General features: G+C 38.8%; 1 protein-coding gene across 1 annotated transcript; it reads left to right on the top strand.

The window, feature by feature from the left end:
- The first annotated feature begins 547 nt into the window (after positions 1 to 547).
- LOC135706972 (uncharacterized protein K02A2.6-like) lies at positions 548 to 19,707 on the top strand. Its single transcript, XM_065228661.1, has 2 exons — positions 548 to 835; positions 19,663 to 19,707. Exons 1-2 carry the CDS (start codon positions 548 to 550, stop codon positions 19,705 to 19,707), a joined length of 333 nt encoding a protein of 110 aa, XP_065084733.1.
- Positions 19,708 to 20,983: the final 1,276 nt, after the last annotated feature.

The raw sequence follows: 20,983 nt of genomic DNA, 5'->3' as shown, positions 1-20,983 counted from the left end.
TATTCTTATTAATTTGCTAACAATGCTCTTACTAGGCAGTTACCATCTCCTTCTATCATTTCAACAGTTAAAATCCTTCGTGTTTCGTACTCCTGTACTTTTTATGTCATACTTTCCCTAGTGGGGAATGAGAAACCTTGATATTGAATAACCCCTCGGTATATTCCTATTGCTAAACACCATCAGCCACAGGGCTACCAACAGATAACGCCAACTCTCTGGCATCACATCTGCTCGGGCCTCGATCGGTTTCCCGATAGATTCGGGCCTCGATTGTGCAGCGAAGTCAAGCACTCGCCCTTTTACTAGTCGACCGTTGAACGAGAAGAAGAAATTTGTGAGGCTACAAAGCAAGATCCAGCACTAACCGAAGTATCCCTTGCCATAGAGTCTGGAGAATGGCCAGCTGTGCCTTATAAATGGAATCACTTTGAAAGGAGGTCTCCCCAAGTCGCAGCGAGAGAAAACACTGAGAGTAGCTCACGAAGGTCATGCATTGTCTGCAAAGCTGAAGACCATCTTACGGGAGCGCGTCTGGGGACCTCGCATGCCGGAGGACGCTGAAAACTGGGTCAAGGCCTGCCAACATTGCGCAGTCAATGGTAGACCAGGAAAACCCACTCCAATGGAGCGTACGGTAGTTCCGAAAACTGCCTGGGAGACCATCGCTGTGGATTTCAACGGGCCTTATGCTAAGTTCGGAGGAATTCACATCCTCGTTATCGTCGATTATCGTTCTCGATACATCATTGCCCGTCCTATCAAATCAACCAGCTTCGAGCTAACGAAGCGAGTGCTAGACGAATTCATCGATACGGAAGGTTTTCCGGAAAGCGTAAAAAGCGATAACGGACCCCATTTAATGGAGAAGATTATAAGCAATACTGTCATGAAAGAGGAATTAAAACTATTTTCTCAACGCCGTTTTTACACAACAAAACGTTTTGGTGGAAAATTACATGAAGATAATTAATAAATCAATGGCCATACCGGCCTCTACCGGATCAAATTACAAAGAAGAACTGCAAGCTGCTATTCGGGCGCACAATGCAGCTTACCACACTATAACGAAGGTTCCACCTGAGGTTCCATTATGCGAGGTAGAAGGATCAAGCGGGGATTGCCACTCTTCGATCTCCCGAATCACGACAACGGCGTTCTTAACCAGAGGGATCGAGATATGAAACTTAAGGGAAGGTTTACTTGGATTTGGCTGAAAAACAGTTGAACTTTGGATTTTTTTTCAGGAGAATGAAAAGACATACGAACTTCCGGTTTCGATAATTATATTTGTCCACTATTCCTGAATACTTGGAAATTTTTTAAAGGTAAAAAAACAAAATGGTGGCTCAAAATGGCGGCTCGCGTGGAGGGGTGTCAGTCAGGTTTTGCTGCAGAACTTCGAGTACACACCCTCTGGTGGTGAACTGAAATGATTTTTTTTATTGTGGTTAAAGTTGATAATATTCCCTATGGCTTATATCTAACTAGAACGAAATCCGACAACAATTGACCAAATTATGGACATTTGAAAATTTAGTGCTTTTTTTACCCCTTTTTTTCTCACTTTGACCTTGCTTAAAAAATAGTAACTAACAATTTTTTTTTCATTTTTAGGTATAAGCCATACAAAAAATAGTATCCTCCAAAGCCCAATTTTCCGATTGTAAATCGGATCATTTGTTCAAGCCCTATGCTCTAAGTTGTTATAAAAATATGGTTTCGAGAAAAACGCGTTTAAAGTTTTTGTAGCGTCCCTCAGCGCGCATGACAAAGGTTCACTCAAAGCGCCATAACTCGCTAAATATGTTTCGGATCGTAAAATCCTTTTGGCCACATATTCTACACACTTGTAGCTTTCATTTTATGCAAAAAAAATCAATTTTTTTGAAAAAATCCAAGTAAACCTCCCCTTAAGTCCAAAGAACGGGAGGACATCTGACGCGGTGCTAGGAAATGCCAGTTGAAAGTCAAGATACGGTCATAGTTGAACAACAATCACGACCGAAAGGTGTTTCAAGATTCGGCACACAGCGGTATACGGTAATGGAAGAGAGAAACGGTAACCTGGTACTCAGCGACGATGATGGACATACTTTGAAACGCCACGTTTCCCAGACGAAGAAGGTGTTTGAATGGCGTGACCAACCAAGATCTGAAGCTACATCGCCGCAAGAATATCAATCGCTTCAACGAACTTCCAAGGATAGGAGAGTTAAATGATCAAACCTGAATTATTTAATAAATATTTTGGAAAATCTACGCCTTCGTCTTGTTTGTCTTTTCCTTGACTTTCATCTATTTCTTCATTTACTTTATTAGTTAATCTTATTCGTTTATGTTGATCAACTTCCGTATCATTTCTATCCTGTTTCATATACTTCTGACTTGCGATCACGCTTGCATAATTCTCCTCTCCGTAATAATTTTTCCATATTGTTATACATTTATTCCCTCCCTGAAATAATGTTTCTCCGAATACTTCAGTGTCTTTGTCCTCTTGGTATAAGATAATACTTCTGTTCAAAATATTCTCTACTGATTTCCAATTTACAACCTGATTGTTTCTGTGCCCTGAAAAACGTTCCCTCAATTCTTGAGTTATCCTTTTAATGTACTCTTCCTAAGTAACCAAAAGTTCTGATAAATGGCTATTTATGGCTTAAGCACCTTGGTTGAAGGTGGTCTATAGAATTCTAAGCAGCCTCATTTTAAGTCGTTATAAGAACTTGAAAGTTCTGGTGCCATAATTGAAGAGCATTCTAAGCAGCCTCAGACGGAACTTGAACGGAACTTTTAGAAAATAAATTAAAAAAGGTTTTTGTCCTCTACACCAATTCTATATTTAGTTCGCACTTTTATGAAAGTTATTTCTAAAGGCATGTATTAATGTGTATTGATTTATCAGCATTAGTAGTAGTAATGGAGCTGTTGGAAGAATTAAACCCAGTCCTTCTGCGTGAGAGTCTCAGCACGAACCACTACGTCACCTGAAATATATTAAAGTGAGCTGTTGTCCCGCCTATTGTTGGAGTTTTCAGAGCCAGCTAACTGACTTGAATACGAAACACAACACCTTGATGAATTTAAATTTGTGTTTGCCTGCATGGTATTCCATCACACTTGTGGCGCAGTGGTTAGCAATAGTAGATCACATGCCGAGTACACGGGTTCGAATCCAGGAAATTACTTTTTAATTTATTTTTTTATTTTTGGATAGAATGTTGCATAAATATAAGAATTTTGATTTATTCGGGCCACTGATTATTTCATATTTACGTACATTAAATTTTGTTACAAAAAAAGATTTGTGCGGATTGCTTCATGTGGCTTGAAAGTTCTGTCGGAACTTTATTTGAACTTTATGGAACTTGAAAGTTCTGTCGGAACTTTATTTGAACTTTATGGAACTAGAAAGTTCTGTCGAAACTTTATTTGAACTTTATGGAACTTGAAAGTTCTGTCGGAACTTTATTTGAACTTTATGGAACATGGATGTGTTGAATGCGGAACTTTTGGTTACTTGGGTTGTTTCTCCAAAATCCAGTATATTTGGTGATTAATGACTACTAACCATGAACTATTATTTTCTACAACGCACAATAATACTTCAACGTTGTCAGTTTTATATGTTTTATATCTTTTAACAAAATAAGATAATTCCTGTTGGTGTTGCGTCCAAATCTATTCACTGTTCATCACCTCATGCTCCATGCCTTGTTGATACATGCTTATGATACTGTAGAACTTATTAACCCCATAAAGCCTCATAAAAATATTTACATTCCATGCCTTTTTAATCCCTCCAAAGGCTTGATGCTGTCACTAAATCCGTTTTTTTGAAAAATATTAATGTTATTGTTAAACATCTCTGCAGTTACTTGAGCCATTTCGATCTGAACTCCTACAGAGTTTGCATAGATATTATCCAAAACATCTTGAGCATTTGTTCCTCAGTACTAATGGAAAACATCTCTGTTATTTTCAATAAAGTCTCCAATTAAACAAAAAAATTCATTATCCTTAAGATCATATACTCTAAATACCTCCACCTTCATATTAAGTTGATGTATTAAGGCCTCTACCATTGAATTCTGTTCTACTGGTTGAACCACCACTGACTTGGTTCCCAAAAAGATATTTTAGGCAATGACATTTTGATCATCAATAAATACAAAATATAAAATATAATAATAATAATTTTAATATAAATATTATGTAATCGTTAAGATCATATAAATCTTTGTTAAAACTCCTCTCGGGCCATCAATTAAATACATAGGCTTGATAATCTTGTGATGATCACAGTGTTAATACCAATACAAAATGATTTGATAATGATCTCCTAATAACTAATAAGTGGACTGATAGTAATAGAAGTAATAATAACCGTAATAGAAAATATAAAACTAAAATAAATTAATGATTATAGCAAGTTTATGGAAGGAAAAATGATAAAATAATAGTAATTGTCCGTTATTCCGTTGATAGAACTCTTGCATAAAAATACTATATACTACGTATAGTAATTTTTGTTAATACTATCCTTATCAATACTTTCTGCCTGCACACTTGCAATATTCAAGTGTGTGTTCACCGAAGGATTAAGGCTTCAACCATGCCTCTGCAACAACTTAAAATTAAGTACTTACGATTACATATGAGAATGTTATTTAACCATTTCATCTCGCAGACCAGTTCACAAGAGGTTACTTCCCAACTAACAATTTTCACAATGTTAACGCTTTACTCATTTCATTTATACAGCCTCAAGCTGTATTCAAACGTTATATGCTATGAGGAAACCTATACTCAACTTCTATACAAGCAAATCTGGCGAACTTAGTCAGCTACTTATGGCTGTTGGAACGGTCGGGAGAAGCTCTTATTGCATACCCGAAAAAAAATAACAACAAAAATACAATAAAAAACAATGTAACAATAAGACGAAAATTATTGTCTTAACAATGATTTATATTGTTACGTCTACAATAAATTTACCTTCATTTATGTTGTACAAAACAGTAAATTTTATGGTAAATGGAAAATTTAAAATAAAAAATGGGGGTTGTTAAGTATCTTAACAATGAAATTTTCGTGTTTTCCCCATATAATTTTTTTTTTCAATAACATTCTATATTATTGTTATTTTACTGTTGGTTGGCGAATTTATTGATTAAAAAAAATAACAGTTTACTTTAGAGTGTATGTGTTGGCTTGACAGATCTACTTTATCGACTTTAAAAATAAATCGAAAAAATAAAACATCGCCCCGGGTAGGGAAGGGGGTGGTAATGTCTGTTACGGGTGAGTCCTTTTTTTACTGGTTAAGGATTGAGATTCGATCCGGAACTTGTGAGAAATGGAAGCCAACTCCCCTGCACTCGATCTCTCTAGGTCACGTCTCCTTGGTGGTTGAACGTCGTTGATAAGTTAATGCATTCAACTGGAGAGAATCGCCCATGAAAATACCATAATAAAAATTGTATGGTTAATTTGCTTAACGACGTGTTCTGGGTATCATCCAAACCATTTGTGGAATAGTTCAATGATTTGGGTTATCATTCGTTTATGGTTAATTTTTATTAGGGTATGCTTCCACCTGAGAGTTATTTCATGACATCTTCAAGTGGTGGATCTTTTTATTATTATTGTATGATTATTGACTGCACGGAAAAGGTCTGCATTAAGCGGGATTAAGATGAGGCAGGAGAGTTGAGTTCAACTCAAACCGATCTGGTCGTAGGCGTTCAATTGACTTGGCAACGAATAGAGCCAAACGAACTGTCAAAGCAAGAGCCATACGAGCAGCGCCTATCTTGATTACATTGGCAGTGTTGCTGACCCTCTCATAGTCTGCATGCTTCAATCAGATTTATTTTTAATGTTCGTGAAGTAACCCACAATGAAAACACACCAATATTTAATGTAACAACATTTTTTATTGTAATAGAATTGTTCATTATTGTTCGTGATCGAATCATGTTAACAATAAAATAAATGAAAAATACAATAAAAATCATTGTAACAACATTTTATTATGTACATTCATTGTACAGCTAGGTAGCAGTTTTGCCGTTTTCGGAAGGGTACAACATTATAACAATCATTTTTATTGTCAACAATAAATATTAATGTTAGAGCATTGTTTCCACTGAAAATTTCACTGTAATTTTTTTTTTCGGGTATCCATTAACGCTTCTATACAGCTGTTATCCTGCTGTTTAGGGGAAACGCTCCTATAGTTGCGGTACGTTAGAAGCGTTAGGTTCCTATAGTTGTGTATGGAGTCTCCATACACAACTATAGGAACCTAACGCTTCTAACGTACCGCAACTATAGGAGCGTTTACCCTAGTTGTGTGTGAACTTGAAAGGCGCTTATTCAACCTTTCCCCCGTTATCCAATAATCACTACAGAGCTTTCTCTTGAAGCCGGGTTAAATACTGTTTACGCTTTTTTATGAAGGAATTTATTGAGTTTATTTTGCTGTGAATCAAATTAATCGAAATTAGTTACAAATCATCACCAAATTATTTACCCTGCACCGGAACCTGGAATCGAACTCGAGATGACCTCATTGGCAAACCTTGACACTACCAACTGTGCTACGCCAACACTTTGAACTTGTGTAAACAAATCAACATTCCCTTCTACAACAAAATCGCTGAGTAGAGGCTTTATAATAGTGCACATGACTCACTTTTCTCGACTAGTTATAAAAGAGCAGAGTAAAAGCTGTAAAACTGCACACGTCTAAAAATAAACCTAGTTGACTGTGAAAATGCTTCCGAAGTTGCTCTAACACAGTTTATAAGCTCAGTACAGGTTGTTTAGTTGTTGACAAAGCAATTTTGATGTTTATGTTACTCAGCTAGAGTGGTTGGTTGTGTAGAACCCGGAAAAAAATAACCATACAATTACCATAAAATAAAATACAGTTACAAGTAAATCTATTGCCAACAATCGATCTTATTGTGTGTATATAGTACACGAAGTTTTAGCATATTGTTATTACAATAGATGTACAATACGTCCCATATAGTAAGAGTTTTCAACAATAGAACAACAATACAATTAATGGTAAATGGTTCAAGTTTGTTCGGGAAAAAGTGATTTTTCGTATGGTTAAGATACATAACGACCCCCTTAATCTATTGTATATTCCCCAATTTACCATAGATTATATTGTAGAAACAATACATTCTATTGTTATTTTATCGTTGTGGATAATACGATTTATTGTAAATACCATAAACTCTATTGTATGGTTACAATACATTTCATTGTACCTCTACGGTTCTTTTTTTTACGGGAAGCCATCAAAAGAGTAATATATTCACTTTGTTAGCTTTGTTTTGCAGCTATAAGTTGAAAGTTGATTAGTGTGTGTATAGAAAAGACATGAGCGTTTATTGGCTGATGTTATTCAGTATACGTACCCTACGTACACGCGTGATTGCGGATGCCTCGCCAGTTGCTCTTGGTGCCGTCCTCGTACAGTTTAAAGGTTCGACTGATGATGCTCCTCGTCCGATCGCGTACGCAAGTAAAAGCTTGACGCCAACCGAACGCCGATACTGCCAAACCGAAAAGGAGGCTTTGGCACTGGTTTGGGCAGTAGAGCGTTTTTCTTGTTACTTACTAGGACGGACCTTTGAACTGGAGATTGACCACAAACCGCTTAAAGCGATATTCAAGCCTTCCTCTAGACCATGTTCCAGGATTGAACGATGGGTACTTCGTTTGCAGTGGTTTTCGTTCACTGTTAAATATCAGAAGGGATCGAGTAACATTGCGGACCCTTTGTCGCGGCTAGTAGATGATAATAACCCAGAGGATTTTGACGCAGAGAGCAGGTTCATGGTACTGGCCGTAATGGAATCAGCAGCAATTGATGTTCAAGAGCTGGAAAAATCAGTAGGATTAGATCCAACCTTTGATCGTGTGAAGAGATGTCTTCATTCAGGGATTTGGGATGACCCCGAGGTCAAACTATACGCCCCGTTTAGAGAGGAGCTGGGTTTGATTGGAGATCTTGCTTGTCCGAGGAGATAAACTTGTCGTTCCGGCGAGGCTGCGACCAAGAATGTTGGACTTGGCTCATGAAGGTCATCCTGGCCAATCGGTCATGAAACGTCGTCTTCGAGATCGAGTTTGGTGGCCTGGAATGGATCGCGAAGTTTCAAATCGAGTCCTTAATTGTGAAGGTTGTCGTCTAGTTGAGATGCCAAACAGACCTGAACCGATGTCACGTCGGCAGTTGCCCCTGTAAACCATGGGTCGACATATCCATCGATTTCCTTGGACCCATGCCAAGCGGGTAAACTTGCTTGTAGTAATCGACTACTACAGTCGTTACAAAGAGGTGGAGATTATGCAGAAGATAACAGCTAAGGACACGGTAGCTTGACTCGATAAAATTTTTACACGGTTGGGCTACCCAAGGACTATTATACTAGACAACGCGAAGCAATTCGTTGGAACCGAGCTTGAAGAGTACAGTAGAACACATGGTATCCACCTACATCACTCCACCCCGTACTGGCCACAGGAGAATGGTCTGGTGGAGAGGCAAAATAGGTCGCTGCTCAAACGACTGCAGATCAGCAATGCTCTTGGAAGGGATTGGCGACACGATCTTCAAGAATGTCTGGTCATGTATTATACTACTCCACATTCGACCACTGGACGTACGATAGATTCGTTGCGTAGGAAATCAGTTTGTCACGGCATTTGTGACCTTCTGGTCGTATGAAACAAGTCAAAAACTGTCCAAATCCGCAAATAAAATTTTTTGTTTTGAATTTCTGTTTGGCAAAATAGTGAACTTTTCGTGAACATAACGGCAAAGAACTCACCAACACTGGGAGACCGTGAGTTCCTCTCCACCTGTCATTTCCTTCCCATCTCGAGGTTGAACCACTGCATATAGCCTTTTCATTGCGGCACTCACTCTCCCATTATCTGACATCGCTTTTTCTTCTTTCACCAAAACTGATTTCTCTCGCACCGTTTTCTTTTTATTTCCTACCACCGTTTGAAACGAATTTCAGAGCTCTTCTTTTTCTTCTTATTTCCTAGCAAACTCAAGTCTTAGTCAAGAGAGGATGAACCTTCCACTACTCTTCCTTCATCACTCGCTCTTCTGTTTTCGGAAACCGGTTTTCAACTTTTTCAAGTCCCACACCAGAATTTTTCTTTTCTTCTTCTTCTTATAAAATGTTTGCACTGAACTGCAAATGAAGCCGCTCGGTTCATTTCACACCACCAAATTTCCCCAACAATCCACCTACGCATTGACCACCTATCGAGGGGCGCGCCCTTCCAGATATAAGTGCGTTATATTTAAAATACATCGTAGTAATTTAAATACTTTTACGACAGTAATAATTTGAATTTAAATACTTTAACCGGTTGTTGAAAGTTTTTTGTTGATTATAGCCACTTTAACACTCTTGGGTCATTCGTGACTTGTCCGGGGGTGAGATTTGAACTCGTGACTTTGGCGTGAGAGGTTAGGATGTTAACCACTACGCCGGGGTCGCCCCCACTTTAACCGGTATTGACAGTAATTAACAAATAAATAAAAGTTATTTATGTAATGAAAATTAATTTATATAGGGGAATTTACGTATTCTCGGCAACCTAAGCAGCGATCATCTTTCTATAGCCTTTTTTCTAAGGAACGCACACATATGAAGTATTGGTTTGTTTACAATCTTTTGCTGCTAGCTGCTCTAACAATTTCAGTCGAAAGATTTGTCAAAACTGTTTTGAAACGCTTCTACAAAGCTCCAATATTCTCTAGTGAGAGCGACTTTTGTGGGCAGCATCTTTTTATTCGGCAACCTTTCTATTTGAGCTGTGTGTTAAACAGCTATGCTTTCATCGGCAACTCGAAATCAGCAGCATTTTATAGTGCGTGTGTTTCATTTCAAGAAAACCCTGCTAGATTGCTTTTTTCTCAGTGGTAAAAATATAATCAAATTGAAGCTGAAAGCGTACAGAATCGTTTGAATGCATTCAGCGAAGTGTTTTCGTTAGAAACTCCAGTGAAATTAGCGTTACAATTTGGGTTGCGAAAATAGTCTGTCATGCCGAAGCCGTCGTTTCCCCTATTAAATTTTGTGAGTAAATTAAAGTTTTTTTTGAAATTAAGATTTTAAATATTTGGTCAGAAGGCTGTGTAGTATTGAAAGACTAGTGCGCACCCCTCGCCACATCTGCTCACATGGTCGTCTGTTGCTGCAGGTCCCCTTCTACAACAATCCCGCTAAAAGTCGGAAACCACTCGCGTATGTTTAGCGCCGAATACATTTAATGACGGTTAGCTTCATACTAATTCACTAATACTCGACAGTACAAGACAGTGAAGAAGTCTGAAAATGAATAATCCTTCTCTCTCTCTCTCTCTCTCTCTCTCTCCTCTCTCTCTCTCTCTCTCTTCTCTCTCTCTCTCTCTCCTTCTCTCTCTCTCTCTCTCCTTCTCTCTCTCTCTCTCTCTCTCTCTCTCTCTCTTTCTCTCTCTCTCTCTCTCTCTCTCTCTCTCTCTCTCTCTCTCTCTCTCTCTCTCTCTCTCTCTCTCTCTCTCTCTCTCTCTCTCTCTCTCTCTCTCTCTCTCTCTCTCTCTCTCTCTCTCTCTCTCTCTCTCTCTCTCTCTCTCTCTCTCTCTCTCTCCCTCTCTCTCTCTCTCTCTCTCTCTCTCTCTCTCTCTCTTGCTTCATGTGCCTTGAAAGTTCTGTCGGAACTTTATTTGAAATTTAAGGAACTAGAAAGAAACTCCAGTGAAATTTGCGTTTCAATTTGGGTTGCCGAAAATAGTCTGTCATGTCGAAGCCGTCGTTTCCCCTTTTAAATTTTGTGAGTAATTAAAGTATTTTTTGAAATTAAGATTTTAAATATTTGGTCAGAAGGCTGCGTAGCATTGAAAGACTAGTGCGCACCCTCGCCACATCTGCTCACATGGTCGTCTGTTGCTGCAGGTCCCCTCTACAACAATCCGCTAAAGTCGGAAACCACTCGCGTATGTTTAGCGCCGAATACATTTAATGACGGTTAGCTTCATACTAATTCACTAATACTCGACAGTACAAGACAGTGAAGAAGTCTGAAAATGAATAATCCTTCTCTCTCTCTCTCTCTCTCTCTCTCTCTCGCTCTCTCTCTCTCTCTCCTTCTCTCTCTCTCTCTCTCTCTCTCTCTCTCTCTCTCTCTCTCTCTCTCTCTCTCTCTCTCTCTCTCTTGCTTCATGTGCCTTGAAAGTTCTGTCGGAACTTTATTTGAAATTTAAGGAACTAGAAAGTTCTGTCGGAACTTTATTTGAACTTCATGGAACTTGAAAGTTCTGTCGGAACTTTATTTGAACTTTATGGAACTTGGAAGTGTTGAATGCGGAACTTTCGGTTACTTGGGTAATATCCGGTCAGAAAAGTAATCGCTTGCTAGCAGCCGGCCGCACGTTACAACGTGTGTCGTTTTGTGCGTCGAATATTTCGGACCGTAGCACAGGAAAATTCCGAACATCCACTGGATTCAACATCCGATACCAATCGACGAGAGCCAACAGTGGAACTACGCCAATCTAGCCACTGGGAGGAGCTCACCACGAGGGTAGCAAACTGTAAGGCCTCGGTACGACGCACTGACGGCGAAACAATCGTTCGGCGTTAGCGAGAATTCCAGATTCATTACTAGAACAGGAATCGTAGGTGCCATCCATCATCTCGTCGAGGATCTCCGACGCCTATACACGCAGATTTCCTGGAGGTAACAAGAACACACATTTCTTATTGGAATTGTATCTAATGAGAATTTTCCGCATTGTAGTGCGAATACACATCGAGGCTACAAAACTGCACAGACGTTTGTGATCACCAAAACACGAACAGAAAAGGATTCATCCATGACTGGCCACTAATGCTCCAACCCATGCAGGGCTTTTCTTCTGCATTTTAGTTTCTTCGCAGTTCGCACCGAGAAGCACTGCGCCCTGTCGGCAAAAAAACTCCGAACGGAAATCTTCGTACCCGGTCAGCGAGCAGTATCAATCCCGTAGTTAAGCAGCGATTATGCGGAAGCGGAAGTATACGCTCATCTTCAGGGGCGACTAGGCCCAGGCTTGAAGATTTTCTGCGTTGTCCAACAGCAGACGGAAGCGGCACTCAGCGGCATACTTGCGCGGTGTAGGATTAAGGGGGACGCCCCTGAAAGTGAAAGGTTAGGATGGTCGGTTTCGTAAATGGAAACCCGATGCAAGCAAATAGGATGAGAACCGAAAATCAGATTTAAAAAAAATTCGTTTGATTTTTGCCCAATTTTCACGGCTCATCATCACACTTAATTGGGACATGGCTCAAAGGCAAAATAGCGCAACAGTTGTGGCTGCATTCGTTGCGTACGCTTACTCTTCACCAAAAGGTGATCCTTCTCAACACCTTCACCACATTTTTGTGGAGAAGGCATCGTGCACGTGTGCCAATGCAAATTAGCAAGGCCTCGAGATCCGGAGAACTGAAACTACAGCTACATAATTCCTTTCTTACGCACACAAAACCCAACAATCTCCCTGCTGATCCCAGCCCCAACATACCCTCGCTTGCCTCCACAAATCCAGAACCCTTCCTCCGATCAAATTCACCACTTTTTCCCAAACCAAAAGTACACCCCACACGACAGAAGTTGCGTCAATATTTCCATTTCAATATTTCAACAATATTGTCGAATGGTCATCAATACGCTGCTCACTAACATTGTTGTATCTAAAGAAATATTCATAACGATTGAACGCTTGCATGATTTTTTGATATCACTATATTCCAGATGTACTACATAATATATATTATATAACCTTCAACTAAGCATATTTTAATTCAAATCTCTCTCCCTTTACCTTTAATAATAACCCGCCAAATTTGTCACGAAACTGAACCACAGCTGGTACGCACGTTTTACATCCAGCATTTTTGGAGTCCTGGCAGTGCATCTAAGCTCTGATATTTAACAGATTATCCTCGCATGATTCCTTTTTACCTCTATGATGCGAAAAAAAAATACTGTTTTAACTCTTTCGAAGAGATTTCAGTTTCTATTAGATAACACACGAATTTATACAGATTTATGACATGCTCCATTTTAACGTCCATGGCTGCTTAATATCAAAAACGAAATGTCAAATCCTACTATCAATACAAGCTGATACTTGTACACACTTTAAAACAAAACTACTTACCACAACTCGATGCCCACTAACTCAATACCGAGAAATAGAACCATAGTAAAAATTGATTTCATGGCTACTGTCATGGTGAGTTCCTATGGGATTGATGTTCTTTAACTCGTGGTCTCTTCAAAATCGACTTATGGTTAGATGACTACGTATACCATGAAAGAATATCTATGGTATGGAAGAAAAACGAAACCCAGCACGAGCTTTTTTCATAAATACTGAAAATAACGAATCACGTGAGGCATTTTAAAAGAAATTTTGTTTAAATTTTAAATAAGCTTTGAAAAAATCAGAATTATTAGAGATAAGATTCGAATCGTGGCTCGATAAGTATATCCAGTTTTGTCTATGTGGCAGAGTGAGTGACGCAAATATTTTATGGGACAACGAAAACACATTATATTTAAACCGTTGCACCCTTATATATGTTGTTTGAAGTTAGAACTTATTCCTCAACTATACTACTCACCAAAACGTTTTAAGCTACTCAAATCAGAACTCTTGATCAATTGTTATAGGAAACGTAACGCACTTTCCAAATCTGCAATAATATTTAAGGGTTTTTTTTTTCAGTTACAGTACATACACTGTCAAAAATAACGTTCTAACGTCACATAGAATGTGTCAAAAACACACAAACAATTAAAATTTAAACTATCAAATTACGTTTAACACATACGTCAATAGGAAATCCAATTGCACATGGAAAAACATAAATTTATATTGATGCATATTAGTATGCATAACATATGTAATAGAAGCACCTGTATGAATAAAACACGATCCATGGAAATTTAATTTTTGAATTAACTATTTTTTAAGTGAATTATAACACCAGTTCAAAACGTAAACATTGTAAACTTGAAATAGGATGGTCCCCAATAATATCACATTTTTTGATTTTTAGATAGAACAACACAATGTTTAACAAAGTTGTAGAACTATTTATATGAGGCAACTTTGATCGGGAATTAAATTTTCTGTCTCTAACGGTGCATGTTTTAAATTGGTTTTATAATTAACTTGAAAAAATAAAAAATAGGATTTTCTAAAATAACTTTTTATACATTGAATTCTCGCAATGATTTATTCTAGACGACATTCTTAAAACTTTGGATGACGCAAATTTTTGTTGAGGCAACTAAATTTCTACTGCAAGAAAATTGGAGACAGAAAAATTTGGATTGTATTAGTGACTGATATGAATTATGTCGAAAAAAAAAATAGGAAAAGGTTGCCGGCTGACCTCCAACCATGAACGATGCGATGATCATACCCGGGGTTTTTTCACTGCTCTCCCAATGCTTCGGAATATGGATAGGCTAAAAGCGAATAAGAAGCGCTGACAGAGTCGAAAGCGAACACAGAAAACAATAAATAATCGTCTGCAAGGTCAACTTATATCATTCTCTGCGGTATTCGATGCGGAAGATGATAGGAAATGCAACTTACATGCAATGTAATACATTTTTGTATGGTGTGTACTCCCTTGAACATGATTTTTTTTATATACAGCAACCACGCAATCATTGAATTAATTTAAAGTAACAAAATCCAGCAGCTATAAATCACTGCCCTCTGCAGCATCCAAAAGAATATTCAACATCATTAAACACTGCTTATACAATGTTCAGCAGTAACTTTATGGCAAAAGTTTTGCGCGACAATTCTTGTCACGCTCCAGACCAGGTTCACACGTTTTTTCTCCTTATTTTTTATCATCCACGCCTCCTCTGCCTTCAAATGTTCACTGGAGAGTGCACCTGTCTGTATTCGGCAAGTTCCGCAAAGGTGCGATAAATGCTAATTTTGAATTTATCAACAACCCTTTTTTCGCTTCTTCCTCGACTAGCATCACCTTCTTCTACCCTCTACCGTTTTGAGTCAGAAGTGATTGGGAGAATAGCTTAAGTTTATCATAAATATGGAGAATTTTCTATTTTCATATCACGTCCAAACACCTCGTTAGGGACAGAAGAGAGCATTGGGTAGAACTGTATTATGTGCGATTGTAAGTGAGTGGTGGTGCCCTAAGAATCCAAGGTTGAAAGTGATAAAGGAGCCACTGCTACTGCCTTTTCCACTACACTACTCCTGAATGGGTCGAAAAATTTCCCATATTTGATTAGGGAGGGAAGAATATGAAAATCAAAAAGTTAAGTTCCAAGTGGTAGGTACGTTTGTTATTTTCTGACATTGGGAAATGGTAAACCTTTCCTACTTTTGCGACTGTTATGATAGTCGACCGCTGCTCTTACTGCTATGGGTGTTTATCTAGCTCGTGCCTGATGTTGTTTGTGCTTGTGCTTCAGATGAAATCCATCACATGCTATACGGAAAACGTGACGAAAGGAAGACGTGTATAGATGTTTTATTTTTTCAAGCCAACGCAATGTTTGCATCACACAAACCAAAAATGATGTTATTTATTTGTTTTTGTTTATCCTGGAATACACATGACTGATGGTTCTTGTGTTGTTTTTGGATGAGTAAGTTTAGATATAAACTAGAGCTAGGATATTGTTGTTTGTAACACTATTTTCCATTACAGTGTGGATCTAGTCTTAGTATGCACAACGACGGTTGACCTTTCCTTTTCAACGGACAAAGGTGTACAAAAATTCAATGTTTCTACTAAGGATGATAGCTCGTGTGTAACAAATGTTAATGGCCTATATTTTAATAAAAATATATCATTGCCACTTTAGTCCAAATGCCTTCTACGAGCTTCACTTCCGTTCAAACGTTTTTTTTTCACCTTTATAAGACTTTCACTCTATCGAATTGAAACGGCCTTGAATTTTTATCTTCGTTCATCGCTCTTTCCTAAAAGGCCTTTTTTGTCACTTTAACACTCTTAGGGGCTGTTCATTAACTACGTAGATATTTTTTTTTGATTACTGCACCCCCCCCCCTCCCCCTGCGTAGACAATTGCCTATACATAATTTTTAAAATGTGTATAGGCCGAGGATAATTGCCAACTCCCCTAAACTGTCTACGTAGTTTATGAACAGTCTCTTATATCTTCAACAGGCATGATTGTAGTACCGTTGCTAGTTTACGTGTTTAAACAAATCGATTCAAAAGCATGGATCAAGAATGTTTTAAAATAATTTAAATACTCCTGGTGAGCAGTATATGTCGGAAAAACTACTGGAACCCGCATTTCAATCCCCACTCACAACTTAATTCCTGTTCGAAGGTGCAATAAATCGCTACTGACAAGGAAGAAGCGAAGGAAAAACACCGTGGCATTTACAACATCATCTTGCTTCGGAGGATAAGGTACCAAACACAACGTCTTAAGGATCAGTATCACGGGAAGATTTATACTCGCCAGCAAACAGAGCAAACGATACATGTAATGATGTCAATAATCTCTTCGAATTTTTATAGATGTTTTATTTACACCATTTGTCTGTCTCCCCCATGGTAATCATCGGATATTTTCAGTTGTGCCAAGGTTCTTCGGCACTCATCTAAATCTTCTGTCGCCACCCTTAGGATTTCACTTTCTTTCGGAATAAAACCCCCATCCTCCAATCAAACCAGAACAGGCCCAAATCCGAACCAAAAGCATTATTTTCGATAGATACTAGCGGTAGTTCAACATAGAAAACATTCTACTGTATTTGCCCTTACTCGCACATTTCTCTCAACAACCACCAACCACCCATCGCAATTTGTGTATGTTCCTAGTGTCGAGTTATCCCCCTCGGCTCCACCGTAGACACGATAGGATGGAGCGTGTTTTTGCCTCCTTACACCACATATATTTCCAAATTTGTATTCTATTTCTTGTTGTTTTATGTTTATGTGCTGTGTTTATCGTTCCGAAGGAAGGCACCACCAATCCGTGTTCTGTGCGTTTTTTTTGCGCTTAGGCAAGCACTTTTTCCAACCTCATGCGCTCATGCTATGCCATTCGGTACACTTTGCCTGCTCCGCGATGAGCATTCGTTACTCTTCGGTGGGTGCTATAGTTATGATTGAACCAAGCATCCATATCGCCATTTATTGGCGCCTATAATCGAACCTCCCGTAAAATATTTATCAATCAGGAATAAAATTAGCATAACGAAAGCATAAAGATTTTGAGATTTCAGCTGAATGGGATAATACGCCGTCTGCCGTTTGTTCGTTTGCTGAAGAGTGGGGAAGAACGCACAATTCCCAATTCACAGACGAAAGCTTTTTATGATGTGGCAAGGAAAGCAAACATCGATTAAATTTATGCTAACCTCTCGATTGTTGTAAAGTCGCGTCAATAAATAATATATCCCTTGAGGGATGTGATTCAGCATGGTAAAAGTTCTGCATATGAGAATGAAACACTCATTGTAATAACTACTTCTGGTAATGTTTAAGTTAGATGGTTCATCCAGACTTCTTACGTAAACTACCAATGTATGGGTTTGTGCAATGCAGCAAAATAAATGTGACTGGTGTCATTATTCAACTTTGAAGAGCCAACTTTCAACAAATAATTAATAATATTTATCATTTTTTATCTTCTTGTCTTAAGATATTTGAGGCTACCAGACACCGTATATGTTCCGGATGTTATCTCAAATGTGCATATTTTTTGCTGATATTAATTTTGAGTTGTAGGTTGAAAATCAGACATATTTCTTTAAAACTGGGATCTAGGAACAAGTCTACTGCAGACTGAGATATGTTTGGCCCTAGCTCCTGTATTCGACCCACGTGGGAATTGAAGTTAATAACAAAATATCATGGATATATTGGCTCTGCACATCTGTTGTTCAACAGAGCAAGATATATTGAGTAATAATACAAAATTCCTGTTAGAAATCTTCAATTCATTAGCATTAAATTGATTTTTATAATATAGTGGCGCCAGAACTAAACTGAAGGGCGTTAGTAAGATTAGCGAATTTTGACCAGGGGTGGGATATGGCTGTCATATACCAACAATTCGACAGTGAGCATGCATAAGGGCCTAACTGCGATAATCGATTCTCGTCATCGATTTTCTCTTTAAATTGCTACAGCTAAGAGAAGCAATTTACTGACATTTGTCCAATACAGTGCTGTAACAGGTTGTATTGGCTATAAAAGTAACAACAAACGCACCGAGAAATGTTAATCCAAGCGAGTTATTAACAAAAGAGAAAATCGATCATCGCAGCTACGCCCTTATGCATGCTCACTGTCGAATTGTTGGCTACGTCGTATAACTGGTTCCAAACGTTACAAACCATAATAAAGCTACATGGCTTGTTTACGTTTGGAACCAATTTCATACAAGATTGATCAGTAGGCTGATATGCCAGCACGTCATTAGCGACTTTAGATACATTAGTTTTCGAAGCCTTTAGCAACATTAGATTCATTTGGAGACCGGTGATGCCACCGAGAAAACAGTCCAGGACTAGCGGTCTGCTAGCATGTCAAAACATAAGGCCAGGCGCCCACTGATATGGTATCTGCTAGCATGTTAAACATCATCGCCACACGCCATACGACATTGACTTGATATTTTGCCACATCGCCGCCACACTAGTTGGTGCCTGGCTTAGCTTAGCTTGGTGGACGCGTGGCATCTGCAAGCATGTTTAAACATCATGTCGACGTGCGCTACACCACTGGGCGCGGCGGCGTTGTGGCATCATACTACACGTGAATGTCATTTGGTGTGTGGCGAACGTCGACATGCTAGGCCTCCTGCGCCTGGCCTAATTTCTGCATTCGCCTCACGCCACACGATATCGCAATTATGTTTTGACATTTAGTATTGATGCCATATTGCCGCCACATCATTGGGCATCTGGCCCAAAGTGGCCGCCAGAGTGGTGCGTCCACGCGTCAAACTCAAAAGAATCCTATTATTTATTATAAATGCTTGCGTCGGTCGTGTCACTTTGTCGCGTTAAGGCCCACGCACATTGCATCCATTGGTGCGTGGACCTTTACTCTGATTGCACCCTAATAGCGGTAAGCTCCATCGAGGATATAATCCGAATTTTGAAAAAAATCTAGCCTAAATTATAGAGAGAGGATGAAGCATGCAGCATTGATGACATTGAAATTTTCATCGCTGAAGTACCAAACGTCACGCGTATTAGAGCATCTCCACCGTTGCAACTATCTGTGATCATTTCTTGCTACAATTTCACGTGTGTTGGAATAACACGGTGTAGAACAAAGTAAAAAAAAATCCTCATGCACATTAGGGTTAAAAGATACTAACCAATGACATTTCAGACGCGGTATTTGGTGAGATCTATCTGATTATAAATGATTTATTGCTACCGTATTCAGACAGCCACAAAAAATCAACCAGTAACGTTTACTAAACGTATCCTGTGACTTAACTTTCCCCAAGTCCTGTAACACTTATGAGAGGTCGTAGAATTCTCTGCATCTCTCTTAAGTAAGTATTCATCTAACAATCCTTTCCTATTCCTAGCAGCTGCAACGACGTGGTCAGGAAAAAGCAGACTCACTGCCGTGAACTTCGATAATTTGAGCACTAGTCTGACCACTGCTCATATGTATGATTTAAAATCATTAATCAGTTCAAATTTCATTTAGCACAACGGAGTAAAATGAAAAGGACAATTTTCCTTCACATTGTAAAAATTAGTGGTAGGAGTCCAAAAATGACCCGATTTTGTCATCCCCTCTGCGCATCAGACTTTTATCATTCTATAATTTCACATAACCGTAATTTCAAATCTTTCTCATTCATTTCAATGAAGGATGTTTAAGGTATTCTGTGGTGCAATAAGACCACTTAAAAAGCGCATCGTTCGTAGAACATTAGACATGATTTTCTAAAAGGGAACTGACGGGTCATTACTGTAGACCAGCTCGTAGAAAAAATAAAACATTCTAATTTCTAACGATCACCCATATGCAAATTTTGGGTATATTTTGCGCTAGGTAAACAACACTTTAACATCAATTGTTTTACTTTCAAAAACTAAACAGCCAGTTGCAAAAAAAAAAAAGATTTAAAAACGGCCGGACCTTTTGAATACATAATTCATAATAAGAAAACACCCAGACAAATTATTCTTCAATTTGCACATTCAAAAGACGGTTGGTTGTCAAAATGTCACCCTCCGCGCTGGAAAGTTCCCGAAAAGAGACAATAGCCTCTAGAAAATAGCCGCCCACGAACCGACCGACCGTTTTGTGGGGTCTGTTTTGAAAAGCAACAAAACTCTATCCATTTTACAGTCGTTTCATTCTTCCTTATTTCTTTTTTATACGGCGATTACCGAAGAAAATGAAGCTAATAATAAGGCATTTGTCGCACAAGAATCAGCTTCCGCCACCTCTTTTCCGTTTTTTTCTGAAGGAAGACAAGATTCTTTTCTTGTTCTTGCCCGGAAGATATGAAAACAAATGCTTGGTTTTTCCTTCGCTGCTCATCGAAAAAAGTCAAGAAAAACGGTGTATTTTCACGCGCTCGGAACGCAACCGTTTTTTTTCGGGAGGAATTTTCGTGGCAGACCACATTTTTTAGTGCTTGCTTTTTTATGGTGTGTGCTACTGTTGCTAATGGTGTCGCCAAACATGGAGGAGCTGCTTTTGCGGTTCGACGCTCGTTGATTTTTATATTACTATCTGCTGTCGTTCAAGAGTTGCCCTCCGGCTGAATGAGTGCCGACCGGACGACGGTCCAGGACGATATCTTCGGTGGCGGCATTGAGCAAATCCATTTTTGGTCGGTTGACGCTTACTGTTTGCTCCTGGGCGAGTTTACAATTTCACAAGTCTAA

The sequence above is a fragment of the Ochlerotatus camptorhynchus genome, unplaced genomic scaffold, assembly GCF_037179485.1.
Source record: "Ochlerotatus camptorhynchus isolate MF236.1 unplaced genomic scaffold, CSIRO-AGI_Acam_v1.1 ptg000299l, whole genome shotgun sequence".
NCBI classification, from domain to species: domain Eukaryota; kingdom Metazoa; phylum Arthropoda; class Insecta; order Diptera; family Culicidae; genus Ochlerotatus; species Ochlerotatus camptorhynchus.
Note: the sequence above shows the minus strand (reverse complement) of the source record. Positions and strands in the feature narration are given on the sequence as shown.